The 15160-nt window shown below is 40.7% G+C and overlaps 1 protein-coding gene across 1 annotated transcript; it reads left to right on the top strand.

Annotated features, from left to right (window-relative positions):
• The first annotated feature begins 3748 nt into the window (after window positions 1-3748).
• On the top strand, window positions 3749-5091 carry LOC145046725 (uncharacterized). Its single transcript, XM_078995001.1, has 2 exons — window positions 3749-4644; window positions 4752-5091. Exons 1-2 carry the CDS (start codon window positions 3749-3751, stop codon window positions 5089-5091), a joined length of 1236 nt encoding a protein of 411 aa, XP_078851127.1.
• Window positions 5092-15160: the final 10069 nt, after the last annotated feature.

Below are 15160 nucleotides of genomic sequence, written 5' to 3'. Positions count from 1 at the left end.
AGAAAAACTCATTCTTTGATCATGAATACCAAGACAATCAGACCACTGGAATTAATACATATTGATAGTTGTGGTCAATCATTAATTGAAAACATTGTTGGTAATAAATACATTTTTTTATTGTTGATGATTTTTCTCGTTTCACTTGGCTATTCTTTCTTAAATAGGAATCTGAAACAACTATGAAGAGGATTGACTTTATCAAGCAAATTGAACTTTAATTAATAAATCTTGTTCGGAAGATACAAAGTGATAACGGAACGGAGTTTAAGAATCATGCTTTTGATGAGTTCTTAACTAACAAAGGAATTCAATCATAACTTTTCTTCTCCGCATACTCCACAACAGAATGGGTTTGTTGAAAGACGAAATCGTTCTTTGTGTGAAGTTGCGAGAACCATGTTACCATTCACAAAATTTCCATTATACTTTTGGGCTGATGAAATCACAACTGCTTGTTTTACACAAAATCATTCCTATATCAATAAACACTTTTTGATTACACCATATGAACTTTTGAATATTCGTAACCTAACGTAAAATTCTTTCATATTTTTGGCTCCAAGTGTTTCATTTTTAACTCTAAAGAACATTGCAACAAGTTCGCCATGAAATCTGATGAAGCAATAGTTTTAGGATATTCTCTGAACTCCAAAGCATATCGTGTTTTTAACAAGAAGTCAAAGAAAGTAGAAGAAACATACTATGTGATAGGTGCATTTTATGCACCTATTGTGCATGTTTATTTCCATCTTTTTATAGCATTCTAGTTCATAATTCTTGCATTTAGTTGATTATTAGGGCAATTGTATATTTCATCAAGAATGTCTGATACTTCACCATTTTTGATTTATTTTGTAGGCGTTATGGAGCATGGATACATGGAGCTTGGATGGTTGGAGCTTTGGAGCATGAGGAGATGATGAACCGATGATTCCATGGCAGAAAACATGAAGATGGAACCTGAGTCATTGTGCATTATTATCATAGCAAAAGGACTATGTTTCAAACGCGATTATTGTCAAACCGACATGGGTCGTGTTTGTCCTTTGTCATCTTATATTTCAGCAACATGACTCGTGGTGAAACTAGATTGAAGATGGAGCCAACAATGAATACTTTTTGGAATTTTAGCAAAAAGCATGGTCCATGCCAAAAACACATGGTCAATACAAATGGCCATGCCAAAAACACATGGGCAAAAGGCATGGCCATGCCAAAAATGCATGGCCTTATGGCAAGTCACGTGAACTTTAATAAAAGAGGAGGGGACATCATTTTGAAGGCAGAGACGGTTTTGGGGAGCAGTTTCTGACAATCTAGGGAAATTTTGGGAGATTTCTCAAAGCTTTTGAGAAGACTTAATCATTGCAAACACTTTGATTTCATTTTTGTAAGGATTAAACATTCCAATTCCATCTTTATTCTTGTTTGATTTGTTCTTAGCCATGTGTGGCTAAGAAACCCTAGTTTCGAGTTCTTGTTCAAGACATGTTGATTGCTTGACTTGAAGCATAAGATTTGATGTTTGATTTGTGATTCTATTCTAGTGATTATGTTTTTGTTTAAACTAGAACCCTTAAATTTGATTTGTGTTTGATTGGCCACTTTCATGAATTGAATTTTTGTGAAGTTAATTAACTTTTAGGGCACCTAATCGTTCTATTAAGTTAATAATTGGTAACAAGCAATAAGTTTTCTTATTGTAAAACAAATATCACATGTTTTCACACTTCCGAGCATATGAGAAGAAATAAAAATTGTTGGGAAGCTTGTACAAAACTTAATGCAGTTTTTCAATACAATCTATGAGCATGTTTAGGTCTAGTCAAAGAGCGTATTTTGGTTAGATAATTTGGCAAACGAGAGGTATTAGAGCGTGTTAATATCTTTCAGTACCAACTTAGAATAGCAATCTTGAATTACATCAAGTCATGATCAAGTTTAACAACAACATTGAGAACTAGAACTGGAAGCACTTTTACAAATTGTTTACAAATCTATTTCATCTTGTGCATGTTTTTAAAGTAGATTGTTATTTTATTATTTCACTTTTGCAAACAAATCACCCTTTGTGACCAAAGTACCTTGCGCAAAGAGGTATAGACTTTTGTCATGTGTCTCTGTGGTTCGACCTTGCTTGCCTTGTACTACTTTTTAGTGCATTAAAGCAGTGTATTTGGAGTCTGTTGTACCCCTATCATTTGTAGGGTTTGACATGCCTAAAAAATTGGCGTCGTTGCCGGGGACACAATCTTACTAATTATTTATGGCTAGATCTTTTCGTACAGGTACACCACTGCCAATGGACTCAGAGATAGAGAAGACTGCAAAGAAGTTAAGGAAGCAAGCCAAGCTTCGTAGGAGGCAACCGGTTTCTGGTACTTCTTCATCATCTAATCCCATGGTAATTTACATTTGGGAGGATATCCCCCTCTCAAGTGTGGCCGCATCCAAAACAGAAAGTCCATCACCTTCACCTCAACCATCCTCACCCAGAAATACCACCCCACCCTCTTCACCTACTCATAACAACCCAAACACTACACCCACAGAAACTTCAACCACTACTCATACCATGGGAGATAACCACGGAGGGAATCCACCTCCAAATCCACCACCCGAACAAACCCTTCGCCAATGGGCGATGCAAGAGGTTACTCAACAACCTCTTTGCATCAACTATCCGGCAGCCACAAACCTTGAACTAAAATATGGTCTTATCCACCTCCTCCTAACCTTTAGAGGCCTAGAAAATAAAGATCCCCACAAGTTCCTCATAGAGTTCCATGTTGTGTGTGTTGGCATGAAACCACACAATGTCACTGAGGACCAAATCAAGCTTAGGGCGTTCCCCTTCGTAGTGCAAGACTCAGCAAAAGATTGGCTTTATGACCTTCCACCGGGGACGATCAACACATGGGTAGATCTTGCACGCCTCTTCTTAGACAAATACTTCCCAAAAATGAAAGCTTCATCCCTAAGAAGAGAGATAATTGGGATCAAACAACACAAGAGAGAAGCCTTTCATACATATTGGGAGAGGTTCAAAAAGCTTTGTGCCCGTTGCCCAAAGCATGGTATTAGTGAGTATCAAATCCTCCAATACTTCATTGAAGGCATGACTCCTTGGGAAAGAAGACTTCTTAATGCTTCAAGTGGAGGATCTTTAACTGAAAAGACCCCAACTGAGATTCGGGATCTCATAAGAAACATGGCGGAGTATTCAAAGCATACCAGTCAAGATGAAGATTGGTACACAGATGCACCTCGAGGTGTAAAAGAGGTGCACACTCCTCAAATTGAAGCTTAACTATCAAAGTTGACTAAGGTGGTAATGATGGTTGCTAAGGAAAAAGGTGTGCAATCCACACCCCGTCCTTGTGGCATTTGCACTCAAGTGGGACACCCGACTGATATGTGTCCTCAATTGCAAGAAGAAGAATATGAAGAAGCAAATGTTATGGGAGGCTATTCCGGGCATAATCAAAGAACTTATGATCAACCTCGAGGCAATCAAGGGTGGAAAAACAACCAAAACATGGGCTATCAACAAAGACCACCACCCCATTACCAAGCAAGGCCTCCATTCCCACAACAAAATTACCATCCGAGGCAACTACAACCTCCTCCTTAACAAGTCGGATCCTCAAGTATGTCCTTAGAAGACATAGTCAAAAGCCTTGCCACCAGCACCCAAAGTTTTTAGCAAGAGACCAAGGCAAGCATCAAGAATCTTGAGCAACAAATGGCACAACTTGCTCAATCGGTGAGCAAAATGGAGAATCAAGGAAAGCTACCTCCTCAAACAGAAAATAAACCAAAGCACAATGCTTGTGCAATTAGCTTGGGGAATGGAAAGAAATATGACGGCCCGAAGATGCCCGAAGAAGAAGAAGAGGAGTTGGTGATAGAAGAACCACCAAAGAAGGATGAAAAGAAAGAAAAAATGGTGGAGAAAAAGAAGTCGGAAGAGAAAGAAGAAAAGATCACACCACCACCTTTTCCATCAAGATTGAGCAGCAACAAAAAGGAGAAAGAAGATAGTGAGATCATGGCAATGTTCCAAAAAGTTGAAGTCAACATCCCTCTCTTAGATACGATCAAACAGGTACCTAGATATGCTAAGTTCCTTAAGGAACTTTGCACATCTAAAAAGAAGCTGCGAGGTAATGAGACAATGAAAGTAAGTGAAACTGTTTCTGCAGTTTTGCAAAAAAGGATGCCACCAAAATGCAAGGATCCGGGTGTTTTCACCATTCCTTGCAAATTGGGAAACTTGTATGTCCCCCGTGATATGCTAGATTTAGGCGTTTCAATTAATAGTTTACCATATTCTGTTTATAAATCTATTGGTATAGGCACTTTAACAAAAACAGGAGTGATCATCCAACTTGCAAATCGTTCTATAGTACACCCAAAAGGTGTATTAGAGGATGTTGTGGTGCAGGTTAATGAGCTTGTCTTTCCTACAGATTTTTATGTGCTTGATATGGGAGATGATGACCATCCATCCTCGAGTTCCATACTTTTAGTTAGACCATTCTTGAAAACAGCAAGAGCAAAAATTGATGTCTACAATGGTACATTATCCATGGAATTCGATGGGGAGGTCATCAACTTCAATATGTATGAAGCAATGAGGTACCCAAGTGATGTTCATTGCATAAATTTTGTTGATATAATCCAACCTTGACTGAAAAGTCTTTTGAGTTGACTAACCATGATTTGTTGGAGTTAGTTTTGAGCAGGAATTTTGATAACAATTCAGTCAAAGAGATTGCAGAAAATTTCAAGTTAGATGAAGAGTTGCTAGAAATTGTGGAGAGCATGGAAGAAAAGAAGAAAATGAGGTATGATAATAGCAATGTGAAATTGCCCATTTCTAACACAAAACTTCTTCCTTCCGTTGTACAGGCACCTAAGCTAGAATTGAAGACTCGTCTAGATCATTTGAAGTATGCATACATTGGGGAACAGAAGGCTTTGTCTGTCATTATCTCCAACAAACTATCCATTGCAGAAGAAGATGAGTTGGTGACTCTGCTGAAAAGTATAAGAAAGCTATTGGGTGGACAATTGCTGACATAAAAGGGTTGAGCCCTTCCTTGTGCATGTATAAGATCCTCATGGAGGAGGACTTCAAACCAACTCGAGAGGCACAACGAAGATTGAATCCACCCATGATGGAGGTGGTAAAGAAAGAAGTCATGAAGCTTTTGGATGCAGGTATGATCTACCCTATCTCAGACAGTAAATGGGTGATCCCCGTTCAGGTAGTCCCGAAAAAATTTGGGGTCACATTTGTCAAGAACTCTGAGATAGATTTGGTGCCAACCCGTGTGCAAAATGGGTGGAGGGTTTGTAATGACTATAGAAAGTTGAATGCCTCAACGAGAAAAGAACATTTTCCCTTGCCATTTATTGACCAAATGTTAGAGAGATTGGCGGGTAAATCTCATTACTGTTGCTTGGATGGTTTCTCGGGTTTTCATCAAATTATGTATCCCCGGAAGACCAAGAGAAAACCACCTTCACTTGTCCCATTGGCATGTTTGCTTATAGGCGTATGCCTTTTGGTCTATGAAATGCACCCGCAACATTTCAAAGATGCATGGTGAACATTTTTTCTGAATATGTTGAAAGCATCATTGAAGTTTTCATGGATGACTTCACAGTCTATGGGAACTCCTTTAATGAATGTTTGAGCAATCTAAAATTTTTTTTGCAAAGATGCATTGGCACAGAGCTTGTGCTTAACTATGAAAAATGCCATTTCATGGTGGACAAAGGATTGATTATAGGTCATATTGTGTCCCGAAAAGGCTTGGAAGTTGACAAAGCCAAGATAGATGTTATCAAAAGTCTTCCTTACCCGACAAATGTTCAGGAAGTTCGTTCGTTTCTTGGCCATGCAGGTGTCACACCCCGAAACTAACGACGGAAAACGTTACGGGGTGGAGGACGTCATACGTAGAATCACAACCAATGTACATAGCAAGCATAGTAAACACAACCATTACATTACATAAGATTATATACATTTGTTTAAAGACAAAGCAACATAAGTGTTATACATATATGTCATAGAAACAAAAGACCAGACCAGACTTCAGTACGCTCCGTCTTCTCCAAAAGTATGTGGGGTACCTATCTAACGAGGACCTGAGAATACAAGCAGTTTTGAAATATCAGCATAAAGCTAGTGAGTTCATAAGTAAGTTCATTATGGTGAAATAAAATGTTCCTTTGGTTTTACAAAAAGTTGATTCCCAAGAAAATCCCATATTTTCTTATAAAAGACGTTTAGTTATCCATCTGTTAAACTGCCCGTTTATGAAAGTTAAGAAATCCCAGGAAAAACCCTTATTTTCCTTAGAAGTTGGTATTTATTTATCGATCCGAAATAAAGTGTACAAGTATCTACCATACTTGCATCGTTAGGTTAAGTAAAGTTTCCTTGAAAGTTTGGTTATCCTTGAAAAGTACGTTAGTTTTAACACGTATATAAAACTAATCAGTAGGTAGTGAACTAATACCTAAGGGCATTGTCGGTATCCTTTAGTCATGAAAACAGTTATTACTTTGAGGTTAGTTCACTAGGTTCATTATTACTAAAAGTAAATCTCTGTCATCTAAGCTGCGAGTTCTATAACCATACAATGGACTAGATATGACTCGAAACAAGGTCAGTATCGATTTATGACTTTTGTCACCCGTAGACCCGTCAGTCCCACTGTAGCTAGCAGCAAGGTGCGGAGTAGTCAGTGATATATAGATCTATACACAGAAGTCACGTTCTCCCTCCAGGAGATTTTGGTTATAGGAGTAGTCCTACACTCTCGTACCCGGGGAGTGTTACCGAGGACATGTCTCCAACCGTAAGAATAACAAATTTACAAGTAATAATATAGAAAATCCGTTTTATGAATGTCATAATTCTCTTGTGAAAGATAAAATATGACGTTTTATAATGAGTTTCACAAGCATCCTTGTTATAGCTTTGAAAACCAAATCCACAGTTAAGATCATAGTTGGTTGGTAAAACAGTATTCGGTGTGAAAGTATATAGGTCATGTAAACAATTCATACGAGATAATAAGTTTTGAGTACATGTTCCCTTGTACTCTTGCTTGTATTCCCACCTGAAAACATTGAAAACACGGAAAAAGGTGTAGGGGTATAAACTCACAGTTTAACGTAGGGTTCGAGTGTCAACGGATGCCCTGAACGCAAGTGGTCCCTATTGTTCATGTGATAATACATAAGTGAGTTAGAACTAAGGTGTTTCATGACTAAACATGATGGAAATCACCCTTAGGGCTTGGAATCACTAAGACTAGTGTCTCATGTTCCAAACTTAGTGATCTATGCAAGTTTAGGGCCAAATATGGGCATTGGAGTGGGTGTATGGTCATCCAAGTGAGTGTGTGGTGGGGAATGCGGCTAGGCTTGTCTGTGAGGCTGCACACAAGAGTGTGCTTCCGTACACTCCTCATTTGAGTCCAAATGTTGATTTTTGAAGTGTTTACTCTTCAATAATGGGAGTTTTGAATGTGTGCTGCCCCCATATGAAGGTGTGCGGCCGTACACCTTCAAGGGACGAAGAACATGATGAATATGATGAGTTTTAAGCTTGGGATTCAAGTGTTTACCACTATAACCAGCTAGATGATGTAGTAGATGACGGTTATGAAGCCTTCAAAGTGTTCTTGATTGATGAATTTTAGAGAGAGAAAGTAGAGAGAGGAAAAGGGCGGATTCAAGAGAAGAAAGGAATGAATGAAGGGGGTATCCACATATATATAGGGTTGGGTGTGAGGCTGAGGGTGTTTGCGGTTGGGTGTGTGGCTGCACACACGGGTGTGTGGCCACACACACAGTTGTGGCCGCACACACCTTCTTTGATGAGTTTGACCCGATTATGTGATACTAAACACTTTCCAATCCTTCCTAAGACTCATATCTAGATTATACTAAGCCTAGATCACCCATATGGAACCACAAGATTCGATAAAAGATGATGAATTCAAGTTTTAATACCGATGTACGGATCAATTACATAGGATAGAAGTTTCAGGTTGTCACATTATCCCCCCGTTAGTGGGAATTTCATCCCGAAATTCAGGAATACGAATACAATCATGGATCTTAGAAATGGTGGGGGTACTTCTGTCTCATTGAGTCTTCACGCTCCTAAGTGAATTCTGGACCTCTCTTGGCATTCCAGCAAACTTTCACTATCGAGATGTGGCTTTGTTTTGTACGCTTGACCTCCCGATCCATGATTTCGATTGGTTCTTCTACAAAGTTCAGATTTTCATTGATTTCGATTTCATCAAGAGGGATCATGAGGGTTTCATCGGATAGGCACTTCTTGAGATTAGAGACATGGAATACAGGATGGATGTTGCTAAGGTCTTGGGGTAATCGGAGTTTATAGGCCACAAGACCGATCCTAGCGAGGATCTCGAAAGGTCCTATGTACCTCGGATTAAATTTTCTACGCTTTCCAAAATGCACCATGCCTTTCCAGGGCAAGACCTTCAACAAAACACGATCTCCAACCTGGAATTCCAATGGTTTTCGTCGTTTATCGGCGTAACTCTTCTATCGATCTTGTGAAGCTTTCAGTCGATCTCGAATTTGGATGATTTTCTTGGTGGTTTCACGGATGATTTCAGGACCGGTGAGAGCACTGTTGGGGACTCGACTCTTAGCTACCTGCGTGTCTCCTACCTCGGCCCAACACAGAGGGGATCTGCACTTTCGGCCGTAGAGGGCTTCGAACGGAGCAGCCTTGATACTCGTATGGTAACTATTGTTATAAGAGAACTCGATCAAGGGTAAATGAGTGTCCCACAACTTTCCGAAATCGATGACACATGTTCTCAACATGTCTTCTAAGATCTGAATTGTTCTGTCAGTTTGCCCATCTGTCTGAGGATGATAATTCGTGCTCATGTCTAGTTTAGTTCCAAGAGCCTTCTGTAGAGACTACCAAAATCTCGAGGTAAACCTGCTATCTCGATCGGAGATAATGGACGCAGGTACACCATGTAGTCGGACTATCTCTTGGATGTAGATTCACGTAAGTCTTTCCATCTTGAACGTTTCTTTGATTGGAAGGAAGTGGGCGGATTTTGTCAAACGATCGATAATTAACCAAATGGTGTCGTACCCACTCGGAGATTTGGGTAATTTGGTAATGAAATCCATAGAAATCATCTCCCATTTCCACTCAGGTATCTTGGGCTGCTGGAGCAGACCCGAGGGTTTCTGGTATTCAACCTTTACCTTGGCGCAAGTCAGGCACTTGCCCACGAAAGTAGCGATTTTGGCTTTCATGTTTGGCCACCAGTATTGTTTCTTGAGATCCAGGTACATCTTATCCGAACCTGGGTGTATAGAGTATCTGGTTTTGTGGGCTTCGTTCATGATAACCTCCCTGAAACCTCCAAACTTTGGGGTCCATATCCGATTCATGAAACAATAGACTCCCTCACTTCTGATCTCAAGATTCTTATCCATTCCCCTCAAGGCTTCGTTCGCTACATTCTCTGGTTTTAGGGCTTCCAACTGAGCTTCTCGGATCTGTGTGGATAACTGGGAATGGATAGTCATTGTCAGTGTCTTCACTTCGCGACTTGAACTTTCCTTTCGGCTAAGTGCATCTGCCACCACATTGGCCTTGCCGGGATGGTAGCGGATTTCGCACTCATAGTCACTGAGCAGCTCTACCCATCGCCATTGCCTCATGTTTAAGTCTTTCTGATCGAATATGTGTTGCCGGCTCTTATGGTCAGTGAAGATCGTGCACTTAGTTCTGTTGAGATAATGTCTCCAAATCTTCAGTGCGAAGACTACTGCTCCTAACTCCAGGTCGTGAGTTGTATAGTTGGCTTCGTGTGCCTTCAGCTATCTCGAGGCATAAGCAATAACTTTTCCGCTGTATAAGCACAAAGCCTAAGCCCTGATTAGATGCATCGCAATAGACAACAAAGTCCTCCGTCCCTTCGGGCAAGGACAAGATAGGTGCGCTACACAAGGCTTGCTTTAACGTATGGAACGCAATGTCTTGCTTCTCACTCCAACAAAAGGGTACACCTTTCTGTGTCAGAGTGGTCAGGGGTTTGGCGATTCTGGAAAAATTCTGGATGAATCCACGATAATAGCCGGCAAGACCCAAGAATTGATGGATTTTTGTGGGTGTCTTCGGTGCTGACCAATTCTCAATCACTTTGATCTTGGAAGGGTCCACGTGAATACCTTCTTCGCTTACCACATAACCAAGGAAAGTTACCTTCCGAATCCATAATTCACAAGGAGAATTTCGCGAACGGTTTCTTCGATCTAAGCGTTTCTAACACTATTCTCAAGTGTTTTTGTGATCTTCTTTGCTTCTGGAATAGACAAGTATGTCATCAATGAAAACGATAACGAACTTGTCCAGAAAGGGGCGACACACCCAGTTCATCAGGTCCATGAACACTGCCGGTGCGTTGGTTAGACCGAAGGGCATCACTACGAACTCGTAGTGTCCATACCGAGTCCTGAAAGTTGTTTTTGGAAATATCACTCTCATGAACTTGTAGTTGATGGTACCCTGATCTAAGGTCTATCATCGAGAAGTAGCTGGCTCACTGAAGTTGATCGAAGAGGTCATCTATTCGAGGAAGAGGATATCGATTTTTGACGGTCAACTTATTCAGTTCACGGTAGTCAATACACTTCCGAAAGGATCCATATTTCTTCTTTACAAACAATATTGGGGATCCCCAGGGTGAGGAACTTGGTCTAATGAACCCTTTGCTGAGTAGCTCATTAAGTTGGCTAGATAACTCCTGCATTTCTGCTGGAGATAAGCGACAAGGAGACTTGGCTACGGGGGTAGCTCCAGGGATTAGGTCAATACGAAACTCAACTTGACGTTCGGGAGGAATTCCCGGGAGCTCTTTGGGGAAGAAATCAGGAAAGTTGCAGACTTCAGGGATGCTCTCGAGGTCTTTAACTTCTTGTTTTTCATTTATCACATGGGTTAGGAATGCATGGCACTCCTTTCGCAATAGCTTTTGGGGTTTGATGCAGGAAATAATGCGTAGGTTGGAACTAAGCTTATCGCCGTAGATTATGAGTGTCTAGTCAAAGGGGAGATTGAGACGGATAGCTTTTTCATAACAAAGGATATCAGCACGATTAGGGCTCAACCAATCCATGCCAATGATAACATCAAAGCTCTTTATATGTACTGGCATAAGGTCGATGGGAAAAGAATGATCGTTGAGGGTAAGGATGCAGCCTATGAATATATCGTTAGCGTTTTCTTTCTCACCGTTAGCCATCTCGACGGTAAAAGTCTCGGTTAGTGGTTGGGGGTTATGATTAAGGATATGTTTGAATGAATGGCTAACAAAACTTCCTTCAGCACCAGAATCGAAAAGGATGCATGCATAAGAGTTGTCGAGAAGAAACGTACCCGTGACAACAGTAGGATCGACGACTACCTCCTCTTGCCCCACCGTTAGAACTCTCCCAGTGTCGTTGGTTGTTGTTTCCTTGGGTAAGTTTCGCCTGTAATGACAGACCTCGCTGCAACCATAACAGGTCTGACCGACACCTGCTCCAGAGGCTTGATTAGCTGGTTGAGCTGGTGTTTTGCAGTTTCGAACAGTGTGGTCCTTTTTGCCACAGTTGTTCCAGATCATCTCACGGCATAGCCCGGAAGTACGATGGTGGTAATTGCACTTGTTGCACTAAGGGAGGGTACCAGTGTATCCACTGGCAGGAGCCTGAGCTGTAGGAGCGGCGGTAGGAGTAGCAACAGGGGTAGTAGCAACATGGACTGCCACAGTTTGCTACTTCTTCGAGGGTTCCTGCGAAGACTAACCCTTCTTCTGCTTCCAAAATTTTCTTTTCTCACCACTCCTTTTTGTCGGTTCAGGAGCGGTGGTCACTTCATCGAGATCGTCTCTGTGACCGATCAGAGTTTGCGTCAGACATTTTGCGCTGTCAAAGGTGTTTGGCTTCGCAGCCAAAACGTTTCCCTTGGTTGGCTGGTTCAACCTCCAGATAAATCTCTCGATCTTTTTGCTTTCCAGGGTGACCATTCCCGGACAAATAAGCGCTAGGTCTTCAAATCTAGAGGTGTATGCAGCGACATCGGAACCCTTCATCTTTAGGTTCCAGAGTTCATGCTCTAATTTTTGCATCTCGCCCCGCGGGCAGTATTGAGCCAGTAGAAGCTCCTTCATGCTTTCCCAACCCATAGAATTAACTACTTGTAGGGTAAGGGATTTGACTCGGCCATTCCACCAAGTCAAGGCTTTATCGGTGAAGGTGCAGGCGGCGAACTTCACCTTATCAGCTTCAGAACAAGCACAGATTTCGAAAATATATTCGATTTTCTCGAACCATTGAGTTAGGGTAATGACACCTCCAATGCCATCGAAAGACGTGGGTTTCGCGTTCATAAAGTCTTTGTAGGAACACTCCTTCCGGTGTCCCTGGCCACCTTCCTGGTTTTGAGATTGAGTACCACCTCCTGAACCACAGGAGCCACCGGGGTTCATTTGAGACATGGCGGCTGCTACTGCGGCAGTAACGGCTGCCTGGAACATAACAGGATCAAATTGAGGAGGAGGTGGTGGTGGAGGGTTGTTGTTCTTTGATTTGGGTCTCTTTCTTGGAGGAAACTTGATCTAAAAAGATCAGGAAAGAGAGGATGGTAAGTCCTCTGAATGGAATCAAGAGATATGAAACAAGGGATATCTCATTATAATAGATATAGAATTCTATTAAGCGATAAAGCAGGAAAGAGTTATCAAAGCAGATAAACTATCATTAAAGGAATGATTGAGAAGTAACGCTTGAATGAATATTGCTATAACAAAGTTCGCTCAAGAAAATACTCCCATAGTATTTTATGTTTTCGCTGCGACGACGGCTCTTTGTTTGGACATTGGGTAAGTTTTAGGCCTGCTGCACACCACAACACTCCCAAGCACATGTTGGTCGTGTCTCAAATGAATATAGTTGATCAGGCTATATTGACCCTAGACACGACTACATAACTGCCCAGGTTTAACTGCAACGTACAACACCCATTTACTTATGTTTTGTTCTACTCGAGGTTACGGATTCTGGTGGTTAGGTCTACTTGTATACTTTTTGAAAATACTTATATTTTTAAGTATACTTTTAGTTCAGAGCACTTTGGCCCCTTAGTGTTTATAGTTATATACCATGTAAGGTTCGGTATACTTAGTTCACTATAAACAAGGGCTCTGATACCAATTTGTCACACCCCGAAACCAACGGCGGAAAACGTTCCAGGGTGGAGGACGTCATACGTAGTATCACAACCAATGTACATAGCAAGCATAGTAAACACAACCATTACATTACATAAGATTATATACATTTTTTTAAAGACAAAGCAACATAAGTGTTATACATATACGTCATATAAACAAAAGACCAGACGAGACTTCAGTACGCTCCGTCTTCTCCAAAAGTATGTGGGGTACCTGTCTAACGAGGACCTGAGAATACAAGCAATTTTGAAATATCAGCATAAAGCTGGTGAGTTCATAAGTAAGTTCATTCTGGTGAAAGAAAATGTTCCTTTGGTTTTACGAAAAGTTGATTCCCAAGAAAATCTCATATTTTCTTATAAAAGAAGTTTAGTTATCCATCTGTTAAACAACCTATTTATGAATGTTAAGAAATCCCATGAAAACCCCTTATTTTCCTTAAAAGTTGGTATTTATTTATCGATCCGAAATAAAGTGTACAAGTATCTACCATACTTGCATCGTTAGGTTAAGTAAAGTTTCCTTGAAAGTTTGGTTATCCTTGAAAAGTACGTTAGTTTTAACACGTATATAAAACTAATCAGTAGGTAGTGAACTAATACCTAAGGGCATTGTCGGTATCCTTTAGTAATGAAAACAGTTATTACTTTGAAGTTAGTTCACTAGGTTCATTATTACTTAAAGTAGATCTCTGTCATCTATGTTGCGAGTTCTATAACCATACGATGGACTAGATATGACTTGAAACAAGGTCAGTATCGATTTATGACTTTTGTCACCCATAGACCCATCGGTCCCACTGTAGCTAGCAGCAAGATGCGGGGTAGTCAGGCCTGTATAGATCTATACACAGAAGTCACGTTCTCCCTCCAGGAGATTTTGGTTATAGGAGTAGTCCTACACTCTCGTACCCGGGGAGTGTTACCGAGGACATGTCTCCAACCGTAAGAATAACAAATTTACAAGTAATAATATAGAAAATCCGTTTTATAAATGTCATAATTCTCTTGTGAAATATAAAATATGATGTTTTATAATGAATTTCACAAGCATCCTTGTTATAGCTTTGAAAACCAAATCCACAGTTAAGATTATAGTTGGTTGGTAAAACAGTATTCGGTGTGAAAGCATATAGGTCATGTAAACAATTCATACGAGATAATAAGTTTTGAGTACATGTTCCCTTGTACTCTTGCTTGTATTCCCACCTGAAAACATTGAAAACACGGAAAAAGGTGTAGGGGTATAAACTCACAATTTAACGTAGGGTTCGAGTGTCAACGGATGCCCTGAACGCAAGTGGTCTCTATTGTTCATGTGATAATACATAAGTGAGTTAGAACTAAGGTGTTTCATGACTAAACATGATGGAAATCACCCTTAGGGCTTGGAATCACTAAGACTAAGTGTCTCATGTTCCAAACTTAGTGATCTATGCAAGTTTAAGGCCAAATATGGGCATTGGAGTGGGTGTATGGTCATCCAAGTGACTGTGCGGTGGGGAATGCGGCCAGGCTTGTCTGTGAGGCTGCACACAAGAGTGTGCAGCCGTACAGATGGTGTGTGCGGCCGTACACAAGAGTGTGTTTCCGTACACTCCTCATTTGAGTCCAAATGTTGATTTTTGAAGTGTTTACTCTTCACTAATGGGAGTTTTGAATGTGTGATGCCCCCATATGAAGGTGTGCGGTCGTACACCTTCAAGGGACGAAGAACATGATGAATATGATGAGTTTTAAGCTTGGGATTCAAGTGTTTACCACTATAACCTGCTAGATGATGGAGTAGATCATGGTTATGAAGCCTTCAAAGTGTTCTTGATTGATGAATTTTAGAGTGAGAAAGTA

The sequence above is a fragment of the Lactuca saligna genome, chromosome 5, assembly GCF_052625555.1.
Source record: "Lactuca saligna cultivar CGN05327 chromosome 5, ASM5262555v1, whole genome shotgun sequence".
In the NCBI taxonomy this organism is placed as follows: domain Eukaryota; kingdom Viridiplantae; phylum Streptophyta; class Magnoliopsida; order Asterales; family Asteraceae; genus Lactuca; species Lactuca saligna.
Note: the sequence above shows the minus strand (reverse complement) of the source record. Positions and strands in the feature narration are given on the sequence as shown.

Bases quoted from the DNA above. Each gene is read 5' to 3' on its own strand.
- LOC145046725 (XM_078995001.1), top strand. From the start codon at position 3,749: ATGGCACAACTTGCTCAATCGGTGAGCAAAATGGAGAATCAAGGAAAG. The intron at 4,645-4,751 runs GTACCCAAGTGA...AGTTTTGAGCAG, and splicing joins AATATGTATGAAGCAATGAG to GAATTTTGATAACAATTCAG.